The sequence below is a fragment of the Lipophrys pholis genome, assembly GCF_963383615.2.
Source record: "Lipophrys pholis genome assembly, chromosome: 9".
NCBI classification, from domain to species: domain Eukaryota; kingdom Metazoa; phylum Chordata; class Actinopteri; order Blenniiformes; family Blenniidae; genus Lipophrys; species Lipophrys pholis.
In genome coordinates this window covers 13,820,447-13,843,819 of record NC_137639.1, presented here as the reverse complement: position 1 = coordinate 13,843,819, position 23,373 = coordinate 13,820,447, and the positions used below count along the sequence as shown (strand labels likewise).

At 44.0% G+C, this 23,373-nt stretch overlaps 2 protein-coding genes across 4 annotated transcripts in view; both read right to left on the bottom strand.

Moving 5' to 3' along the window:
• Positions 1-291: 291 nt before the first annotated feature.
• LOC308114228 (uncharacterized protein) lies at positions 292-22,568 on the bottom strand. Of its 3 annotated transcripts, XM_080470933.1 has the most exons (4): positions 7,765-7,982; positions 6,804-6,884; positions 3,230-3,595; positions 292-3,142 (listed from the first exon to the last, which is right to left on the bottom strand). In XM_080470933.1, exons 3-4 carry the CDS (start codon positions 3,561-3,563, stop codon positions 654-656), a joined length of 2,823 nt encoding a protein of 940 aa, XP_080327059.1. In that variant the 5' UTR covers positions 3,564-3,595; positions 6,804-6,884; positions 7,765-7,982; the 3' UTR covers positions 292-653. The 3 variants fall into 3 exon arrangements, with proteins under 3 accessions (XP_080327059.1, XP_080327058.1, XP_080327057.1); XM_080470932.1 differs by lacking the exon at positions 7,765-7,982 and adding an exon at positions 22,490-22,568 and having other exon boundaries at positions 298-3,595; XM_080470931.1 differs by having other exon boundaries at positions 298-3,595.
• znf1035 (zinc finger protein 1035) overlaps positions 13,889-23,373 on the bottom strand; it is a 24,886-nt gene continuing 15,401 nt past the window's right edge. Inside the window, exon 4 of the mRNA XM_080470930.1 lies at positions 13,889-22,798. Within this exon, the coding sequence (XP_080327056.1) occupies positions 14,463-22,757 (8,295 nt within the window). The 5' untranslated portion in view covers positions 22,758-22,798 and the 3' untranslated portion in view covers positions 13,889-14,462. The remainder of the gene's footprint in view (positions 22,799-23,373) is intronic.

Sequence of the window (23,373 nt, the reverse complement as noted above, 5' to 3'; positions counted from 1 at the left end):
AATACAAGCTTTCGGGTAGTATTGTATTTTAATTGACTTTATGAGTATTAATAAAATATGTTTATTTAGAAGTAGTGTAAAATTATCTGTATGAAAATTGAACAACCAAATATATATATATATACACACACAGCAGATACCCACCTTAATGGAAAAGATCTTTGGCTTCAAGAAAGCAGAATTATTTCGGGTTTTTTCACGTTGAATTAGTATTTACAATGTAACTGAAAGTTCATGTTAATCCAGCTTTTAGGCCGTGAGGTGTAAATAAAGATGAGTTCCACACTTTATCAAATGATAACGTACAGGTTCCACAAACGGTTTATTTCCACCCACAACACAAACAAGCTACAGCAACAATTCTTAGATAAACTGTTCAAATTGTTTACAGGCTAATGAGGCTATGCTAAATAAGACGAGTTGGAAAAACTAAAGTATGCAAGTATATCAAAGAGTTTTTTGTTTTTTTTACATTGGCAAGCAACTGATATATTTACAAATTATTTAAAACAGCTTGCGCCATATTGAAGTAAATCCTGGAAGGTAATATAAAAAATAAAAACAAAGGACAACTGGTAAATTATTACAGAATGAAGTACTCTGAATGAAGCACTTACCAGGAAAAAAAAAAAACGAATAAAAAAGAAGGGCTGTTAAGATGCCAGCTGTTCTTGTGTGTTTGGTTTCGTGTTTCCAGCCATGATGCGATGAATTCGTCGACGGTGGTTTTTGAGGGATTTCAGGTTTGGGTAAGTCCCATTGCAGACGTCGCAGCGATATGTGTCCGATTGTTTGTGAGTGAGCAAGTGTTTCTGCAAACTGTCCACCGCGCCAAACCAGCGAAGGCAAACAGGGCAGCGAACGGGCTTGATGGCGGGCTTGCAGGCTCCACTCCTTTGGTGAAACATTAGACTGATCGCATTTGGAAAATCAGAGTTGCAGTTGGAGCAGTGATGGGCTTTAGGTGGATTTGTGTACTGATTGGTAATGCGCGCTCCTTTGCATCGATTCCAGGATATATGCCTCCGAAGGGAGCAGCGAGTGGCAAAACTGTTGCTGCACCGAGTGCACACAATCCGCTGTTGCTTTTTGACTGCGTTGAGCAGCGGAGCCGAGCGCAGCTGCTTCTGAGGCAGCGGATGTGCTGGCCGAGGTGGCGGCGGCGGCTGCTGCTGCTGCGATGGCGGCGGCGGCTGAGCCTGCTGTTGCTGGAACCTCAGCAAAAGAGGTTGCGATCGCTGCGGCTGCAATCCCTTCAGCAACTCATGACGAGAATGCATGTGGATCTGCAGATGCACTTCATAGTCTGCCCACGAATTGACGGTCTCTCCACAAGTGGGGCACGTGTACGACTCTTGGGCGTGCTTCTGCAAGTGCTCAAGGAGAAGTCTCGGTGACGTGAATCCGACCCCACACTCGCACGTCACCCTCCTCGGAAGGACCGAGGGGAGTGACATGATGCCCCAGTTACCACTGCTGTCCTCCTTGGCTGGACTGTCTGTCGTGTTCGCGGGAGCGCTCTGCCGCGCCGCCCCCATGTCCACGCCTGTCACCGTTCGCTGCATCTGACACTTCTTCCTGTGAACCATCATGTTATCTTTACGATTGAAGGTCTTCCCACACACAAAACATGCAAACATCGGTCTCACAAGACTGGTATTAAACGCCATGCCTCCCTGGCTTCCACCCTGCGGGCCGCTTCCAAACCCCCGCAGCCTAAATCCGCAGAGTCGCAGATGACGCCTCAGAGTTGATGCCCGACTGTAGGTTTTCTGGCACCTGTTACAGGGGTAGCGTCTCACACCATCTCTGACAAAATAGCGCAGCCCGTGAGATGCCATCTCTGCTGGTTGAGCTTTGCTGTTCTCGCCAGCTTTCTCGGCCGAACCGAACATCCCCATTTCGTCGTCCAGGGGCATTATCCACCGGGCCTCATTACGGTCTACATCGTTAACTTCTCGAACCCACTTGGTTTCTCCTTGCTGAGGTGGAATCCCGGGCAGCGAGGGCTCCGCGTGCTGCTCCATTAGGGAAGACTTGGTGGGGAACGGGGAAAACTGCTTCGCTGGATGTGTCCAGGCCAAATGAGAAACCAGCAGCTGCTCTGCAGATGGCGAGGTCAACTCAACTTTGACACTGGCTTGTTCAGTGCCCACGCCAACACTCTTAATGTCAACAAATTCAGATTTAACCTCGTCCGTGTTGAGCTCGTTTGGATTGTTCAGCGATAGCGTATTCGGAGCCGACAAACGAGACTGACGACCCTGACACTTGTGTGTTTTCAGATTCCACCTCCGGGCGTAGCTGTGCTTGCACAATGGACAATAGAAGACTTTCTTTGTATTGTTGACGCCATGAAAGGGCACTAGTTTTTGAGCAAACGGGAGTTTTTTTAAAGGGCCTGATGATTGCTTGCTCCTGTTTGCAAACTGAGGGCACACGTGATTATCAGGCAAAGGCATCCGTCCAATGATGAGCTGCTTGCAACGCCGACAACATTTAATTCTCTCTTTTTTATGCAAGAAATGATGCTCAGTCAATCGGTTCACGTTCTGAAAAACCCTGCGACAACGGCCACATTGATATCTCCCAAATGTGCTCTTACTGCTTGGATCCATAAGCGTCTGACGGGTTTCAAGCATCACAACAGGAGAGAAAGTCTTCGTTAAAGACACAACTTTCTTCCTACTGGACTCAAGAATTCTACTGATAGATGGACATTTTGTTTTTATGCCAGGTTTTGTAAGCAGTCGCCTCAACTGTGCAATAGAAAGGTCATTAATTGGCGGCTCTGCAGTTTTTTCCCCCGGCGTTATGTCAACAGGTACAACCTCGTGTTTCGGAACCACCAAATCTTCATTCTGATTTGGGGACTGACGCGCCGTGTACGCCGATGCCAGTAGTTTCATGAGGGCCACGTTTCTGGGCGTGCTATTGGTCATTGGGGCGCTGTGAACTGAATCTGTATCGACCTCAAAGTCCTCATCACACTCGGGTATTTTTTCTCCCGTTGTTGACATGTTCTCGAAGCATTCCTCCTCTTGGAGGGGTGCACACTGGCCTTGAGGAGAGGTTACTATGGCAATCCCGTCTTCCTGGCTCGTGTCTGCTTCGAGGGCTGGTAATATGGGCGGTTCGGCAGCTGGGGACATGGAGGTAGAGGGGCAACTGAGGACCAAGTCTGACTGGCTGGCGGGAGAAAATGAGAGCTGCGGAGTGGTGTCATTACCGTGGGGGGGCTGCTGCAGCTGAGGGACATGAGAGCGTTTATGCTCCAGCATCAGAGTGAAGTCCTGAAATTCCTCTCCGCAATCACAGATATAGAAGGAAAAAGCGCCATCAGACGGGACTTTGTTGGAACCAAGCTGCTCCCCGGTACTTTCAGATGGTGCCTCATGCAGGCGGTGATTGGCCTCCGTTGTCGCTGGGCCGGGGTCCTTGGCGGCTGCACTTGCATGGGTTGCTTGGTGCACCAGCAAGGAGGCCAGTCCGCTGAATGTGGCTGAGCATGCCACGCAGCGGTACATTTTGGGGGATGAAGCATTTCCTTGTAAGCCGAGCATCACGACAGGAACTGGTCCAGCAGGAGAGTTTCCTGCAAGAGAACAAATAAACATTTTGTTACAAGCTTTACCTTTCTACACACAACGACGATTTAGTAATCAAAAGAAGGTCTTTAGTCTATCTTTTCTCACTTTGTTGTTTAATTTCACAGTTAAATGCAATTCTTCAACATTAATGAGTCATTTCATTTTACTGCGAATTTTCCAATTCAATGTGTGCTTTTATAGACAAAAGAGCCCCAAATGCCAAATTTCCAGAGTCAGAGCTCCCTTTTCCCGTGGATGCTGAGACGCTCTGAACCTGAGGCACATCCTGGACCGCAAAGATGAAAACATGACCTCCATTTTTTTTTTTTTTTTTTTTTTTTAGCTCAACCAACTGGCTTAACACGTGTTGTCATGCAGTAAACTAGCATCTGATGTCATGTAGCTGCACATCACAGTGTGTCTTTGATGGTAATAAATCATGTTTTTGTTCCTTCTTTTTTTTTTACCAACAACTGAGCTACAAATAATTACTATTTCATTTTGTGTTTTGTTTGTCTTTTTCAGGCTAACCGAACATAATTTCATCTAATGACAAACATGTGTTCGTACACAGTGTTAAAAACCAACAATAGGTACAAGTCAAAGACTGGGCACAAAAACCAATGGGAGAGAAATAATAATAAGAGAAAACCACAGTGTGCAAAGGGTGTTTGGTACAAGCTAAAGAAAATACAAAGAAATATTACTATTCTACATCACATCCACAATGCCACCAGGCATGCAGCTGGTAAAAAAAAAAAAAAGCAGGGGGTAGCAGCTGCACAAAACATCCACTTTTGCACCGTGCTCACCAGCATTCCCCAAAATATATAAGTCTATCACCACAGAATGCATTAAAAACATTTTAAGGAATGAGCTCTCCATATTGATGAGTGCAGATCCACACAACCTGTCTCCTGGTGACGTTTGCTGACGACACAGTTCTGCTGTCTACCACTGCCCTGCACCACGGAGCTGCTCTGCAGCAGTTTGTCGAGCGGTGCGACACTTCCAGCCTGGAGCTGAGTGACAACCAAACCAAGGAGATGGTGGTGACCTTCTCCAGCAGCCGCAGGGGAACGGGCGGCAGCTGTCACCGCTGTGAACCGCCGCCCGGCCGCCGAGACTGTAGAGGAATACAGATACCTGGGTAGCATCTATGACAACCACGTGAGGTTCTCCTCCAACATGGAGGGGACCCTGAAGAGGTGCCACCAGAGGATGCGCCTACTCAGAAAACGGCTCCCTTTTCTCCCAGCCAAAAACAAATCTGACTGACTTTCCATTGCACAGGGTTTTATTCATGGACTTCCCGCTTGCCACCTGAGCACCGTGTACAAGCAGCATCGACACATTCTCAGCGGCTCAGCAGACGCTCTGTTCCCTGCATCAGAGCGGCGGTCGTCTGGTCACAGGTTCCGTTGTACAGCCAGTAAGACCCTGAGAAGGAGAGCGACCTTTGTGACTGATGCCGTTCTCCTCCAAACCTCTAAAGGGTGACAATACCTGGAAGCTTTGTGCAACATTGTCTCATGAGCAGTGTTACAATGTCCTCATGTTCAATTTTTACTTAGACGCTTACTTTTATTTTCACTTTACACTGTGGAAAAACAACCATTCTGCTGTGTAAATATACCTGCTGTTTTATAAGTACACTTAACTACCTCCATAGCAACTACTAACACCGTTACTGGCAGCAGGCCTGCCACTGTATATAACCTATACCTAATCCCATTGCTTTTTTTATACTCTTTAATGCACTAATTGCCTCTTGGGGGAAAAAAAAAGAGTTAAAAGTCAAGTTCAAAACTACTTATGCATCAAAGTTAATATTTTGGGCTATCTCACGCGTGTAATCTTGTACGCCTTTGCTGACAAGCAGGACAAGTGAAGAAATTAATAAATAGCTCGTCTCATGCATGGTTTTCACCCAAAAACAAGCAACTGGAGATTAAATGCAACGATCCTATGAATGAACAAAAAATTATTTCATGTCTGTTGTTGCAAGAGTGTATTTTAATACAAGGGTTTATTTGATCTAGATCATATGCCTTTTGATTTAAAAAAAAAATAATGTTTTAAGTTAAACCCAGACGGCAATACTCATGATATTTGATGCACTGTTATATTTCTGGAATATGATGAGTTTACCAGCGTACTGACGTCAGGTCAGCCAAGAAAGGCGACGCTTTATCAGAACATTCTGTTTTTGATGTTGCTATTGCAATTCAAGCAATAAAAAAAAAAAAAAAGCTGATTTTGTTTGCGAAAGGAAATTAATTACTATTGTCTTTCTGATGTCGTTTACATTTAGAAAATGAGCGCAAGGCTACAGGACAGGTAACATTTTTTATCCGATTAACAGAAAAAAAACTTTTCCAACATATTTTCTCAAGAATTATAATAAAATAATTGACAACAGAGAACATTAATTCTTAAATTATTATTGGTCCAGATTTTGCAAAGCAAATGAAGCCTCATACAGAAGAAAAGTCTTTTAGATTTTAACAAGTCAATGTTTCTTAGTGCAGTTTGTGAAGAGTGACGTTTGTGAGATAAGAACATTTTAGTAAGTAATTAATTATACATCATATATAAAAGCAGTAGCAGATAGTGTACTATAGCCAACAGATCATTTTCAACAGGTCATTTTCCTGAAAGGATGTAAAATAGCCAGGTGGTACAAAAATCCCTTCATCCATATTGCTTAATCCTGTTCAGGATCTGGAGCCGATCACAGCTAACCATGTTTGAGGGCAGGTTACACCCTCCACAGGTCACCTGTCCTTTACAAAGTAAACACAGAGAGATAAACAACCACACCCTCTTACAAACACACCTCGGCGCAATTTTGGCTCCCCAATGGAACCTCACATTCATGTTTTCGGACTGCGAGAGGAAACTCACTATCTGAACCCATGTCGTTGTCGCTGTGAGGTGAGAGCACCAACCACTGCCCAGCGGCGTTGCGAGACATAAAGCTCGACTGGGGCACAGGCCCCGAACATACCGGTCCACCGGGAAAACTCCTGGTACTCCCGATGGCCAGTCAGCCGCTGATACTGGGGCGCAGCCCATCGATACTGCGGCACACGCCCCAGTAAAAAGGGTCAGGCAACACCCCTGTCACTGCCCCACTGTGCAGTTTGCATATATACTTGAAAAATGATTTGTAAACACAGCGGGTAATTTCAGCGAAGAAATATGACTTACTGGATGATCGTCAACATGGGCTCATGGGTGAGCGATCAACATCGTTGGCATCAACGGATGTTGTGGAAAATATATCAGCAGCTGTAAGAAAGAAACAGGTGTTTTTATTGATTTATGTAAAGCATTTGACATGACTGATCATTCTTTACTATTGCAAAAAAGTGGAACATTATGCCAAGACTGGTACTTCTCACAATCAGTATAACAGCTTCCAGTAATCATGAACACTGAATCACACTGTGGACAGTAACTGTGGTGTTCGAACCCAAGTTATTCATGCTTAAAATTTTTATTATAGCTCTACAGCAGCAATTAATTTAGTTACATCTGCTGATCACACGTAAATGATTGAAATCTAATGCTGGGGATCGTTCGGTAGAAAAAGCTTGCATATTCTTTATATTTCAGGTGTGCCATAAATGTCGTTTTTGTGCCGAGATTTGGGGGCAACGTACGGGACTATCTCGATGAATAGGATTAAAATGCTGACTTGTTTCGGTGATTCAATTTAAAAGAGTAAACTCGACGCAAATTAATTCAACATTGTTTTGTTTATTGTTTTGAATCTCGATTCTTGACTTGATGCAATCACAATGACAAACACGTTAGTTGGCTCGTGCACTCATCAAAGACATTGGTTTTGGGTTGGTTTTTTAAGCATGTATTAAAAGTTTGGATTTTATGCAGAGGGTATAATCAGAATCATTTAAAGTCGCTCCAGTGTGCGGCTGGCCGACTGCAATAATGAGCACACGGTTAGCAGCGCGCTAGCTGGGCTCTGACCCCACCATGCAGCCATCAGTCCGAGTCCTTCTGAGAGGGGCTCGAGACAGCCAGGAGGAAGAGGAGGAGGGGGTCAGTTCAGGAGGAAGGCCGGAGAAAAGGGAGCATCTAACGTTTGGAGAGCTCGCGACGGCGACCTATGAAGCGGCAGCAGCCGCTCCGCTCCTCAGACACTCACCGTTCACAGCAGCGCTGACATTTTCCTTCGAAGAGGACGGACAAAGAGAGGAGAGGCGAGGGCAAGCAGCGGCAGCAGCAGCTCGGCTCTCCGGGGAACCAAAGCTCTGCTCGGCTGTGGACAGACGTGATGCTGTGCCAGGAGGGAGACAGCCGAGCAGAAGAATGAGCGGGGCTGCAGCTGCAGCAGGCGCCAAGCGGTGCATGCGGCGCATGCGCAGAGCCTCCGGCAGAGGAAGACACTCAAGCGCTGTTTTTCTTCTTCTTCTTTGAGCGTGAAGCGGCGAGCGCGCGCGCACGGGGCAGTACCGACACCTACTCGACTGGAGGGTGTGGTGGCGGTCTCATGAGACTGATGAACACACACACACACACACACACACACACACACACACACACACACACACACACACACACACACACACACACACACGACTGTATGTGTGGGTTCCATTGGGTTCCTTTCTGAGAAAGAACGGCATCTGGTTTCATTGCTGAGGACGATAGCCAGATTCAGAACAGAGTTTAAAGCTGAGATTGTCCTCATTGGCTCCAAGTCCGCCCGCATCAAAAGCTCACAGTTTTTCCTTCACTGTTGACAGCTTCTCCGTTTCTCCCTCGTCTCAGGTTAAGAGTCTGGGTGTCATCCTCGACAGCACACTATCATTTCAAGCTCACATCGATAACATCACTCGGTCAGCACGTTTCCACCTACGAGATGTCCAAGCTCGGTCCTGGAGGGCCGGAGTCCTGCAGGGTTTAGCTCTCACCCAGTTGCAGCACATGTGATTGCAATGAAGGGCTTGCTATTGGGCTTTCTCACAACCCTGGTGATGACATCATCATTACATTCAGGTACGCTGAAGCAGGGGGAGAACTACAACATGCAGGACAGCGGTCCTCCAGGACCGAGTTTAGACACACCTGAGTCCTACGTAATATCAACTGCCTTCGCCTCTCTCTCTCCCTCTCCCACACTGGTCCACGCCCTGGTCACCTCCAACCTGGACTACTGCGACTCCCTTCTGTGTGGACTCCTTCTCAAATCCATCCATAAACTCCAACTGGTCCAAAGTGCTGCCACCTGAATCTTACCCCAGTTCTCCATAAACTCCACTGGCTTCCAATTCAACAATGCATTCATTGGGAAATCTTCTGACATTCAAGGCCCTGTATGACCTCGCTCCTCCATACCTCACTGACCTCCTCCACGTCTACACACCTAACCACACTCTCAGATCTGCCTCCGCTCTCAGCCTAACCCACATGACCACCGTGGAGTCCTGAGCCATCAGCCGCTCGGCCCCCACTTCTCACTTCCACCCAACATCAGAAACGGCGAAGATCTGGACATTTTAAATCTCATCTTAAAACCTATCTTTTTAAGTGAGCATATTCCTTTCAATTGGAATATTAATTAATATAATATTCATTTAATAGGAATGTTTGTTTTTTAGTGCTACTAAGATGTTTTTTTTTTTTTACTTGTTTTTAACTGCATTGTACATTGACCTTGGATGCTATGAAAGGCGCTTATGAATAAAATGTATTCCTAAGATTATAATTCACGTATCGCTGAAAAAGAAAGATGCCTTCTCACTCATATCTCTGTTGCTATGTCTTGATGACATTAAACACTGGATGGCCCTGGACTTTTCAAGTTTTAACGAGAAAAATAAAACAGAGGTGTTTGGTCCTAAAGCTTCATATGTGAAGCCAACAGTTTTGAACCTCTGGGTTTTAAAATGGACAGTGATTTCAAACTGCACCCACAGATACGCGCAAAGTGGTTAAATCAAGCTTCCTCCATCTCAGAAAGTTGTTAAAGGTGAAGCCCGCTCTTGTACGTCAGCACTCTGAAACAGTAATTCATGCTTTTATCGCATCTTGGCTCGTTTACTGCAATGCCCTTCATGTTGGAGTCAGCCTATCTTCCCTCGCACGTCTCCAGTTGGTGCAGCTGCACTGCTCACTGGAACAATGTCTGAGGGTGCACAGAACCCCGGTTCTGGTTTCTCTCCACGGGCTGCCTGCACACTTTACAATTCATTTTAAGATTGTTTCATTTGTTTATGACTTTCAACGGCCCCGCCCTGCCTTACCTCTCCGAGCTGCTTCACTAAACCACTTCATTCATGTTCATTTTTAAAACTGATCTAAAAAACCCAACTTTACTACTCGGCTTTTAACCCTGCTGGAGGTTTTGCACCTGTTTATATTGCTGCCTTTTTATTGGTCGCACTTTTTTTTTCAGCTGTGGTTCTTTTTAAAAATGCTTTATAAATAAAGTTGAATTGAGTAAACACACACACACACACATGAGAGGTTAGGTAGGTTCCAACTATGAAGCAGTTCACACAGCAGTACAATTAAATTGTGTTTACTAGGTACAGGGAAGAAGAGTGAAATATGCACTAGGTGTTTGTTTCTTTTGACAACCTGTTTATTTACTCGTTGGTTGCTTCTTTGCTGTGTGTTGTCATCATTTGGGTTTATGGTGATTTGACTGAAGAAAAATCACAGGATGCAAACTGATGAACTGGAGGATTTAATAAGCTTATGATTCTTCATACTCCTTTTCAAGCACATTTTCTTTTTTTTCTTTGCATTCATTGTTTCTCCTTTATTTAAGTTTATTGTTTGAACTGAAAAAACAACAACACTGTGTCACATACTTTTAATCAATTGTACCACTGTTCCCAAGTTCTCTCATGCAAAGGGCATAGACTTGATTTAAACAGCATATTGTGTGCTGCTGCTGATAGTGGAGGTGTGTGTGCTCCTAGGCTGATGATGATAGTGGAGGTGTGTGTGCCCCTAGGCTGCTGCTGATAATGGAAGTGTGTGTGCTCCCAGGTCAATACAAACCTCAGCTGATATATTCACTCAGTGATAGGGGAGTAGCGAAAAGCTGCACGTCTCTCTGCAGCTGATTGGCTTGATTTATCATGCCGCCTTGATAAAAATGGCAAAAGCCATTATAAATGTTTCTACTGCTCTAATGCCAGCAGCTGAGTTCTCCACACAAAACCATATGACTCGATGGCCTGTCAACTCGCCAGACCGATTACTTCAAGGTGAACGATTTCCTGCAGGGAACCAGCCACTAAAATAAACAAGGTAGTATCACTGCAGTTGTCCAGCATGACACTATTTTATTTAATCCCTTTCGTCACATTTTCTGTCCAAGCTGGTGAATTCAAATAGAATAGACTACTTATACTAAAAGCTCATTTGGCTTTGTTATTTTGACCCGTTACAGAATAGGCAGGCAGTCGCTGACGACGGTTGGCAGCTCTGGTACACATCATAAGGTTATGGCTGAGCTTCTTTCTGGTGGCTAGGATTCTACCTGAACAGCTTGATGCACACCAATAACTCTGACCCAGTTCCAATAAGTGGACTTTCCAACCAGAGGAGAGAATACATTACCTGGCTGACAGCAACACCGAAAAGGCATTCAGAGCAGTAGCCCACCCCCACCTTGGCTCCTTGGATCACTTCACAGTCATGCTTTTTCTCATCATATAAGCCTCTGCTGGTCAGAGCGAAGCCCTCTGTGAAGCAGGTGAGATTGTGGTGTGATTGTGCTGCGGAGGCACTACAGGACTGTTTTCAGTGTACAGACTGGGATGTGTTGAGAACAGCAGCAAAATACAACCAGAGCATCAGTGTGGATGAATACGCTACATCTGTGTCAGGATACATACAGAAGTGCATGGAGGATGTCGGTGTCATCGGGAACACCACAAACGCTGGATGACGGGAGAAGTATGCGCTATGCTGAAAGCATGGAGCACTGCGTTTAAATCTGGTGATGCAGAGGCTGCAAGATCAGCAAGAGCAAATCTCGACCATGCCACAAGGAAACCAAAGTGTGCCCACAGACTCGAAATCCGGGAGTTTTTCCATGATCCTGACTTCTAAACTGACCTACATTTTATTTATTTTTTGGCATGTTTGAGGTGCTGATCACCACCACGATGAGACAAAACAGCACCACAGCTGGGTGAGCAGGCACTGCAGCTTTAAAGAGCTGACGCCTGGAAAACCTTGAAAAAAATCTAACATCAATAAGGCAGCAGGGCCAGACAACATTCCGAGGAAAGTAGTCAGGGAGTGTGCGTACCAGCTGGTTTGGTTCTGACAGACATTTATAAGACCTCCCTCCATAACCAGCTGAAATGACTATTGCTCCATAGCACCGATCCCATAATGATGAAGTGCCTCGAGTGGCTGATAAAGCAGCACATTACCTCTCACCTCTCCTCCACATTCGACCAGTTGCAGTTTGCTTATCATCCAAACCGCTCTACAGAGGATGTGATTCCATCTGCATTCCACCTGAGCCCTAACCACCTGGAGGAGAACAACACCCATGTATGCTGTTTGTTCATTTCAGTTCAGCATTCAACACCAGCCTTCCCCAGGACCTGGAAGGAAACTGGAAGGGGAAGTGGGGTGGGGAAGAACACTTCCTCAGTCATCACCCAGCTCTCCTCAGGGCTGCATCCTAAGTCCATCACTCTTCAAACTGATGACTCATGACTGCTTGTTCTGTCCCTACTAGCCACATCATAAAGCATCCAGGGGATATAGTGAATATGGTGACATTTTGGCTTATTTTATTTTGATTCGATTTGTATTTACTGTTGATATAGTGTATGTTTTTGCTCTTGTTGTCTTAATTCTTTTCTTTCTTATTTTTACTGTCTGTTTATTACTGGAAAGCACTTTGGACACCTTGAGTGTTGTAAAGGGCTTTATAAATAAATGTTGATTGACTGACCGATGCTACAGTAGTGGGCCTGATTCAAAATGATGATGTCTGGGCCTACAGAGAGGAGGTGCTGCATGTGGTTGACAGGTGCAGGAAGAATAAACTTGTCCTAAATGTCAACAAGATAAAATAACTCATTGTTGATTTCAGGAGGGCCCACTTTCCACTGATTATTCACAACACAGCAGTGGAGGTGGTAGAAAGCACAGAGTTCTTGGGAGTGCACATAAACAATCTAACCTTGACCCAGAACACCACAGCGCTGGAAAAGCAATAGCAGCAGCGTTTGCTCTTGTTCCCCAGGATGAGGACAGATCTGCCTGCCGACATCTTCACCACTTTCTTCTTGAGTGCCATAGAGAGTATACTAACCAATGGCATCTGTCTATAGCAAGGGTGGGCCTTGCTAGTCCTGGAGGGCCGCAGTCCTGCATGGTTTCAATATAGATAATAGAGTTTAATGAATGTATCATGATGAAGCTCAGCAGAAAGCCTGATAACAAGCCAATCATTATCAGCAGTGTTGAAGTGAGGACACATTAAAACCGCGTAGGACTTCGGCCCTCCAGGACCAGTAAGGCCCACCCCTGCAAGGTGTGGCAGCTGTCAGCTGCAGACTAAGAGGGCCTCCGGAGAGTAGTGAGGATGGGCATAGAAGGTTATCAGGACTTTTCTTCTTTTTAAGGACATGGCTGCCAAACGCAAAAAAACATCAGAAACTGCACACATCCGCATCACTGACAATTCTCTCTGCTGGCTTCAGGTAGGAGGCACCACAGCCTGAGGCGCACGACAGTCAGACTCGGCAAAGGCTTCCTACCTCAGGCCAGAAGAAAGACATCTCAACTGCACATAGTCTTGCCTATTTGTCAGGTTTGAGGATGAGGCAATAATCTAGTGCAATAACTTTTCTCAAGTGCAATAATATTGCAATAATCTTCTCAGAGCAGTATTTCTGAGCGCCTTATCACTTTATTACTGTTTGTTTTTAAACATTTAGATTTTCTACAGACTTCTGCTTTAACTGTTGCTATCCAAACCATGTGTGCACCTATGGTGTGCATTTTGAATGACGATAAAATTCTATTCTAAATGTGATTACTAGTCAATGGCGCACCACTAAAAATAGAGAAAACATTTCACACAAGTTTATATGTCTTACTTCTAACTAGGGAATCGTCCATGGGACTTTCAAACTAATAATATTTATTAGCACACTATGGGTTAAAGTTAAGACATTGTTGTTACCTCAGGCAAATTTTTCTTTACCAGCCCTTCTACATTTTGAGATTTCCCAAAATAGACCATAAACAAACAAGCAACACAGATTCTTTTTGTTGCTGACTTTATTCTTAAAATGAATGCATCAACACAAATTTCCTAACAAAAGTAACAACCGCAAGTTGTGAAAAGAATATTCTTCAGGAGGATCTAGTGGATGTCTGTACAAGATACAATTTAGAAGAAAACAAAAATCTAATGGCAAGAAAATGAAATATACAAATTGATCTATGCTACAGTTGCAGTACAGAAAATAGTAGAGAATTAAAATAAGCATGAAAACCATAGTCTATTTCATAAACTGTCAACAAAAATGACTTTCAAACATTTTCAAAAATCAGAGTATGAATTCTGACATTTTTATCTTATTTCCTCTGCATTCAAACAACTTATATTCGTCGAACATTTATAAACACTGTCAAAAAACTATGTGGTTACTTTGTTGTATGCAACTCCCACTATCACAACTCAAAATATATACAATTCCATTAAAAGTGAAAAGAACAAACATCATAAGAGTCACGTATACAACAAGGGCAGAAGGGTACAACAGGTGGCATAAGGCATGAAAAGGAGTTCAACATACTTTAGTTACAATTAGGCCAGTAAAAGAAAAGGTCTATGGCATGTAAGAGCCATTACCGAGAGGACCCAGCATGAGTTTGTTGATGTTCCTCCAGTAGGTGAGGGAAAGCAAAGGCTTTGTCACATTCTGTACATTCGTATACCACCTCACCAACATGACTTTCTTGATGCTGCCTCAGAAGAGACCACAGACTGAATGACTTATAGCACATGTCACAGCGATATTCTCCAACCTCGTTTTCAGCATGCAGTCTCATATGTTCGGACAAATCTTGCTTTGTACTGAAACTGGCATTGCACCGAGGACAGTTTAACACTCCCTTTTGAGACTGAGGTGTGTGTGAAACGGCCGTATTTGGACGGTGAATATACTGATGTTTCGTGAGGTAGCGCCTCTTGGCAAACGATTTTCCACAAATCTCACATCTGAATGGCTTGCCGGCAGAGTGGTCCAGATTTTGATGTTCCAAAAGGCGGCTTTTGGACGTGAATTGCTTTGAGCAAGCAGGGCAGTTGTACAACTCCTCTCCTGTAACATCAACGTCCGCTTCCTCATCTCGTCGATAGTAAGCACCCCTTGGCAGTTCTGAGAAACTGGACTGCGCAACTGCCTGCCGTCGACTGGAGCAATTGTGCTGGTGAAAGGCATCATCCCCTGAAAAGCTCTGACCACAGTCTGTGCATTTTACTGCGACAGCTGGCGTCTGAGAAGAGCCCCCATGGTCTTTCACTCTGTTCTCCTCGGGAGGAACCCTTTTTTCACATTTATAAGCACCATCAGGATGTGTGGGGAAATGGTAAATCAGTTCAATGCCACTGGGAAAACACTTGTGACAGACTGGGCATATGAATGTAGGTATAGGTCCTTCACCTTCGTCGTCACTTTCACGCTTGATTTCTACAACAATGTCATCAGGGTTATTAAGATGACCGAGGAAGTCTTTAGTAGAATAAAAAGCAGTGTTACACTGTTTACATGGATATTTAGTCTCAGACACTGATGGTAGGTGGGTGTTCCTGTGTTTTTTCAGATGAGACGCATGAAGAAAATGTTTATCGCAGTCTGTGCAAGAGTATGGCCGCTCTTTTGCGACCATGCACCCATGCTCTGAGAGTTCCTCTGGATCTCTGAAACGTTCATGACAAACACCACAGCGATATTTAAATTCTGTGGAGTACCCCAATGAGCTTTCAGAAACTTGAGTGGGTGGTTCCTGCTCTGCCCGTGAAACTGGAGGGAGGGGGTGATGTTGAAAAACGGTGTGGCTTTTCCGATGTTCCGCTCTGTTACTCTTTGAAACAAATACTTGATTGCATATGTCACACGGGAAGTTGTCGTCACGGTGAGTGTACATGTGTTCTGTGAGCTGGGCTTGACATTTGAAAGTCAAGTGACATCTGGAACAACGATAGGGATGAATTTTGAAATGACCCTGTTTGTGTCTCCGCAGTGCAAACCGAGAGACGAAGCCCTTTCCACATGTTGGACATTGGAATTCAGACTGGTGCGATCTCCGATGCTGCTGCAGTTGGGATGGCTGGAAAAAGCATTTACCACACTCTGCGCATTCATGTGGTTTTTTACCCAGGTGACACAACTGATGATCCTCAAGATTTTCTGATGTTGTGAATGTCTTGCCGCACACATGGCAGGGGAAGTATGGTGCCAAGTCAGAGTCACTGCCCTCGTCACCACTATTATCCTCTTTTTCACTTTCGCCACTTGTACTGACTTTACTGTTGGGATTTTGTGGGTCGTTGCCTTTCTCGTGCCCTGTGTTTTTGCATTCTTTCTGCTCCTTTGGATGCCATCTTTTGTAATGTCTTGTCAGAGATTTTTTGGCTGCATACGTTTTGCTGCAGAATTGACAAGTAAATGCATCATCCACATGTTCTTCGCTGTAATGATTACATAAAGATGGTCGTGTCCAGAACCGCTGAAAACAAAGCTTGCAACAATATGGTCTGTTTGGATCATGACAAGTCTTGTGATCTTCAAGATCAGTCATGGTGAAAAACATCTTGGAGCATTGAGGGCAGGGAAAATTCTTGCTAATTCCGTGCATCTTCATGTGTTTTTCGAGGTTTGCTTGATTGGAGCAAACCCGGCCACATCTGGTGCAGGTGTTGCGCTTTTTCTCTTGCTCTTTTCTTCCATGATCTTCAAGGTGACTAATGAGGATTAGACCATCTGTGAAAGTCTGATCACATTCTGAACACTGATACTGCACTTCTTTCTTCTCTTTACTCGAGCTACTGGGCTCCTGGCTTCCTTCTGAATCTTGTGAGGACTCCTCAGACAAGCTATCTTTGCAAGAGAAGTTGGTCTGCAAAACCCCGCTGCCAGTGGTTTCAGATTTTTCTTTAAACACAAGAACAGAGTCATTTACTGCAAAATCTAATGTGGCTTTCAAAGGACCTTCTGGTTGTTTGGTCGCAATATTGTTTTTTTTGCATTTCCTAAAGTGATTTCTGAGGAGGAGTCTATTCCCAAAGGTTTTGTTGCATATTTTACAGGTGATAGGGTTTGGATTTTGGTGTGTCCGCTGATGACCCATTAGTCCAGCTTTATTTGCAAAAGATGTATTACACTCAAAGCAGAAGAACTTCTCAGGGACCTTACTTTCAAGTGGTGAACTCGGTTCACTGTCTGAAACAGCATCATCATTGGGGCCTTCATCACAACTTGCATCTGCAGTCTCTTCTTTATCGTTTGGCATGTTAGACAGATGTTGCTGAAGGGGAGCAGTTGACGCCAGTGGTTCCATTGTTTCCACCTTGTGTGAAGCCAAAAAATGCTCTTGGAGTTGTGAAAAAAGCAAAAAACGTTTACTGCAGTATGCACATGAAAAGCCTTTGGGTGGGCTATCAGGGGTTGATTGCCGTGTCCGTTTAACCTCTGATGCGGAGGAGCCTGATGTTGCAGTGCAACTCATTTTGTGATTTTCAAGTTTGTTTGCAGGGAAAAAGCTTCCACACCTGTCACAGAGGACATTACCTTGCTGCCTTTTCATGGTACATTTCAGATAATGACGCTGCACATAATCCTTCCTGACAAACTTCTGACCACAATAATTACAGGAATATGGTCTCTCTCCTGTGTGCAGGCGGGTGTGCACAGCTAAGTGTGAGCCACTTGCAAACACACGAGGGCAATAACTACACCCAAACTTGTGCTTTTTGTTTAAGCTGGGCTGGATCCTTTTAAGTACTCTACTCATTCTATCAAGTTGTCCTGTCCCATTTTCTGCTGCCGGATCAGTACCATCAAATGGAACAGCACTTTCTTGCATGGAAGGCCTCCTGCACTTGTTTACCTTTCTGTGCTTTTTCAGAGATTTTTCATGAGAGAAGGCTGAACCACAACGTGAGCACTTGAATAACTTTGTCGTATGGAACATAGTCACATGTCGAGAAAGTTTGGACTCAGTAGGGAAGTTTCGAGTACAGAACTCACAATCAAAGGTATCCTTTTTGTCAGAAGCATCATTGCCAAACTTAATTTGCCAACCCTTGCCCACATCATCTAAACTGATTTTGGGAATGCAGACCTCCAAACGCCTTTTCCTTCCCTTACAACGGGCCTGATGCACTTTCAAATGATCATGTCTTGAGAAGCATCCATCACAGGCTTTACAGCGATATGGCTTCACCTCATTATGGGTTAGAATGTGACGTCTTAAAGATCGTGGTTTCATGAAGGTCTTGGTGCAAAATTTACACTTATACTCTGCTTCACCATCAGCTTGAGAATGATCAGCTGTCTTTTCAATTGGAGGCATGTTTGGTTGATTTTTTACAGCATCAGTTTTAGGTTTCAACAGCCTATCCTTGGAAATGCCATCACAGAGATTTTCATGCAGCGTGCACATATTTTGACTGCCAAATCTTTTATCACAGTGCGCGCATGCATAGGGTTGCACACCAGTATGTGAAACAAGATGTCTCAACTGGATTGATTTAAACTTAAACCTCTTTGGGCAATGAGGGCATTTCAACGGAAGCAGCTTGGATGCCTCGGACTGTCGAGGTGTTTTGTCTTCATCTTTGACTGTCTGTGAAGTGTATTTCATAGAAATTTCAACAGGGGGCAATGATGAGCCACCATCATTCTTTGTGGTTCCAGTACACTCTTTTAAATGTAGGGTAAATCTATTAACTCCATAGTGCCCTCCACAATTTGAGCATAGTTGCAGAGTGTTTTTCTTATGGGCAATGAGATGACTTTTCAGACGGATCTTTTTGGAGAACGACCGTGGACAACAAGAACAAAGGTATGGTCTTTTTGTCTTCGTGGGTTTAGTTTTGGCAAGTTGGTTGGTGGTTGGTAGACAGTTCTCACTATGAAGGTTCAGGAACATGAGCCGATAAAACTGCTTTCCACAGTTGGTACATGAAAATGCTTTGTTTCCAGTATGTTGGAGCATATGGCGCAGTAAATACTGGCGACAGCTAAAAGGCCTTTCACAAAATGGACACTGATTTGAAGATGACCCCGATATATGTGTGAGAGTGTGTTTTCTGAGCGCTTGGGCATCATCAAATTCTTCCTTGCATAAAGAACACCCCAGTTTTGATTTGGTTTGCTCTTTCAATTCCAAGCTTTGCTGTGGCTTTTCGGATGGCATTTCAACAAACTGGGACGGCTTGTTTTCTTTGTTTTGGTGAACAGTGAAATGTCGCCGGAGATATACTGGGTACTGGAACTCTTGAGGACACTCTGGGCATTTGATCAATCCTTTTTTAGGATGTTGGATTCTTCGGTGCTGGATCAGTTCTCCGATACTCGGTAGAATCTTTCTGCAGGCAGTGCACTGTATTCTTTTCTGGTGAACGCTTCTGTGACCAACCAGGTAGCAACGTTTCTTGAATCTCTTGCCACATTCCAGACAGTGGAATGGTTTTTCACCACGGTGCCTGACTTGATGTTTCGTCAGTGATCTTGATGTGCCAAAACATTTATCACAAAAATGGCACTTCATGGTAACCGGGCTAGTTTCTTCAGTTGATATCAAACTGTCCTTTTTTTCTTCAGTCTTTTTACTGCTTGAAACAGTTGGCTTGGACATGACAGAAAAAATTGATTTCCTGTATCTGATAATTTTGCCAGAAACTTGGTATAACTCATGTTTCTTTTTGTGTTTGTACTTCCCGGAAGGATGATGGAAAACTGCTGGGCAGAGACCACACTTGTATCGTGGCTCAGACTTGGCTGTTGAATTTGGGAGTGTGTGTTTTTTCCGTTCATTTTCTTCGGGCTGTGTTTTCTGTTTACTATCCTGTACAAGTATTTTTGGCTTATTGTCCGCTTTTTGTTTAATGGGCTCTTGCTTCTCTTTTGCAAGTCGATTGAGACAATCCCGCAAGCAAATGCTTTTGATATGTCTGTATCGGTTGTGTGGTAAACTGAAAGTTGTGTAACACAAGGGGCACCGATAATTACCATTAACTCTTCCTTTACCGTTGTATGTTGCGTTCCTGACACAGTCGCGCAAGTGCCGAGCCCTGTTGTAGGAGTACTTGAAAAGCCGTGGACAAAGAGGACATTTATGTTTTTTGTTCAGATCGCTCTTTGCTTTTGCAACAAAATGTTTCAACAACATTGAAACACTCTTCATATTGTGTACAGCATAGCGGTGCTTGTTCGCCTTTGCAACTGAGGGGTAGCTTTTGCCACATAGATAACATTCAGTTGTCCTGGCAATGTCAACAAGCTTCACATAACATTCCTGAATGATTGCGCGTTTGCGGTTTTCTACTCCATCCTTTTTGGGTGGCATTGGATTTTTAGTGCCAACAGTATCAGAACTGGTTTCAGAATGTTTGGACTGCTTGCATCTCCCAGGGAACCTCTTGTGTCTGTTAAGAGAACAAGATTGTGAAAAATACAAGCCACATCCATTACACCTGAATGGTGTTTTGCCAGTGTGAGTTCGCATATGCTGGATATAAGGCATTATTCTTCCAAATCTTTTCCTACATATATTGCATTTGTGGCGGCCAAGGTTAGGTTTTTTCTGTTGCTCTTCATCAGCAGAGATCTCCATTTGTTTACTGATTACACCACACACATGTTTTTTAGCTTGTTCCTTCCCTATCGGATAGAGATGACAAGTCTTGCAAAATTGGATGTCGACCATTGCATGGGCACAGTGGTGGTGTGCAATCAGACCATCTACATTTGATGTTGCGTGGGAGCACTCTGCACAATGATAGAAATGACTACTTCCATCTGTTGACTCCAATTTTTTCAAAATCACAACAGGGTGCAGGAACGTTTTCAATTGTGCAGAGAACTTTACTTGGGGTACTTGGCGCTCTGAATGAAGCTCGTCATCGTCTCCATCATTATTCTGACTTGAATCTAGCGCCGTTTCATCAGGATCACACGAAGAATCTTCTCTGGACAAAGGTTCACCATATAGTGTGTCAGACAGCGATGGCTCCTCCGTAGATACGTTCATCTCTTTAAATGAGTCTTGTGCATTTTCAGCAACATTCTCACAAGGACTTAGTGTTTCTTTTGCATCGGTTTGTTTAGACGGCAAATCTTGCTGATCAGTCAGAGGACTAGTATTTGAATTCAGTCCTTGTTCTGTCCATTCCATGTCTGAACAAGAATGTACATCTGTGCTTGATGTAATGAGTTGCAAGCAGGTTTCCAAACTTTTGAAAGCACTTGGTGCGCTGTCGTCGCTTGTCACAGAAGAACTGATACCATCTGGTTCAGGTTCTTGGCTTGCTCTCTCGGGCGCTGTTGAAATTCCCATTTCATTCAAATCTGGTGTGACTGGCTGTAAGCAGGATTCCGGGAGAAGACCAACGTTCTGCACATTGTCACTGGACCCGCAGTCATTTTGATCGACAGATGAGGTTGTGGTGTTCTGCTCTGATGAAATAGTAATTTTCATTTCTTGACCGATATCCATGCCTGCTGTATCATTAGCTGGACTGTCATTTGGGAAACTGGGTTCACTGCCATCTGTCTTTGCGGTTTCTCCTATCTTTTGTTCTTCACCAGCCAATTCATTGCCAGGATGGAGATTATCATTGGTGTTCGAGTTGGGCAAAAGTGAGGAAGACTCGAAGCAATTGGACAAACCTTGATTCTCACAGGCAGGGATTTCTTTAGACACACTTACACAAGTATCACTTGAATCTGGAGAAAGATTGTTCTTTGCCATTCCTTCTATGCTGCTTTCATTTTGACGGAGATCCGTGTCCATTCTACAGATGTTGGCGAGCAAGCTGCCTTCCGAAGGGCTTATGTTTTCATGGCTTGGACGACTGTCTGAAATCTCTTTTAAGAAACCTGAGACACACGTTTCTTTCACAAGGACCTCACTTTTAGGTTTCTCCTCCTTGCTGATGTTATTTTTATCCGACTTGTCTTTCAGATGCTCGACTTCATCATTTTCTGAATTAAGCTTCTTTTGCATTACTTTTTGACCTGAAAGATCTTTTTCATCAGTTGGAGGAGTTATGCTCATTGTCCCAGCATTATCATCTGCACATGCAGCGATTTTGTCTCCAATCACGTTTCCATTCCCACTTCTTGAGATGTCTGAACATTTCTCTTGAGTAAAATCTGTCATTTTCTTCTCGGGGTCGTAATCATTTTGAACAAGTGCAGTGTCAAACTTTGTAGCGGTCATGTAAGAGGTAGTGACCGATTGACCATTCTCTGTAGAAGATTCAACATTATTTCCCTGACTGTCCATTTTGTCTTGTGTCCACGTAACATTTTTTCCTGATGCCTTGATTGAATCAGTCTCTAACCCAGCAGCACTCTCAGTTGGATAAGTCATACTTCCAGTATGAGTTGAAATCCAGTCTGAAGAGGTGTTTTCTGGAGGAAGATCCATTTTAGATATTGCCAATAAATTACTTGCCTCATAGTCACAGGATGGTTTCGTTTCATCTGAGCCACTGCTGACATCCGAGTAGTTCTCAAGAAACGATGTATCTGCTATTCCACATTGTTGTTTAAAACCTAAATCTTTAAATTCTGAGGATTGTAATCCACCTGTGGCAAAATCTGGCATATCACTTTTTGCACATCTTTGCAAGTAACCTTTACCTGTTTGTTGATCAGCTTGCCACCGTGTTTCACTGCTGTATCTCTGGTAAACACAGTCCGAGTTGGAATTTGCAATCCCAGTATTTGGGTAGTAGTCTGTGCAATAGTTTGAGTTAGTCAAATGATCATGTGAAGTCACTGGGTTGGAAAACTCCTGCCCAATGTAGTTCGGAAGAGTTCCTTCTGCATCGGATGTTCTCCTTGAAGCTCCAGGGTCCGATGACATGGGTGGGACATTATGATAGTACGAGTTCCATCCATGAGCCATGATTGCCGAGGACAAGAAGCTGAAGCTTAGGGTGCCAAGTCCTAAAAGCAAACAAAGCAAGACAGTTATTAAACTAGACAATAAATATTATTTTAGGAAGAATCTCAAAATAGAACCAAAATGCTGGAGCTACTGTACTGACAGGATCGAGCAGGAAAGATCACATCAATCCAATATTCTTCTCTTCACTGGCTTCCAGTGAAATTCAGAATTCAATTCAAAATTCTTCTGACTTATAAAGCTCTAACAACCAGGCTCCATTGTATTTTAAAGAGCCGCTAAGGCTGTTTCAAGCTGGACGTGTTCAAGCGGCACATCAACGCTCCGTGCGGTTTCTGATTTTCTGACTTCATGGACGAAGACGTGTGGAAAAAAGGAGCTGGAGAGGAGGAGGACTGAAGACTTGGTTTTAAAGACACTAGAAAGCATAAAGTCATCCACGTTGACACGGAAAACACAAAATTTGACTCATAGATGCCAATTTGCTTCAGTGTCAGACTTCAACAGAGGGAAAGATTAATTCAAAGAGATAGCTTCATGGAACAGATCAAACTGAGTGATTCACTGTTTAGAACTTTGGACGACTGTGTATCCCACATGCAGCCACTGTTGTCTG

Excerpts from the sequence above, each read along its gene's own strand:
- LOC308114228 (XM_080470932.1), bottom strand. The coding sequence starts at position 3,563 with ATGCTCGGCTTACAAGGAAATGCTTCATCCCCCAAAATGTACCGCTGC.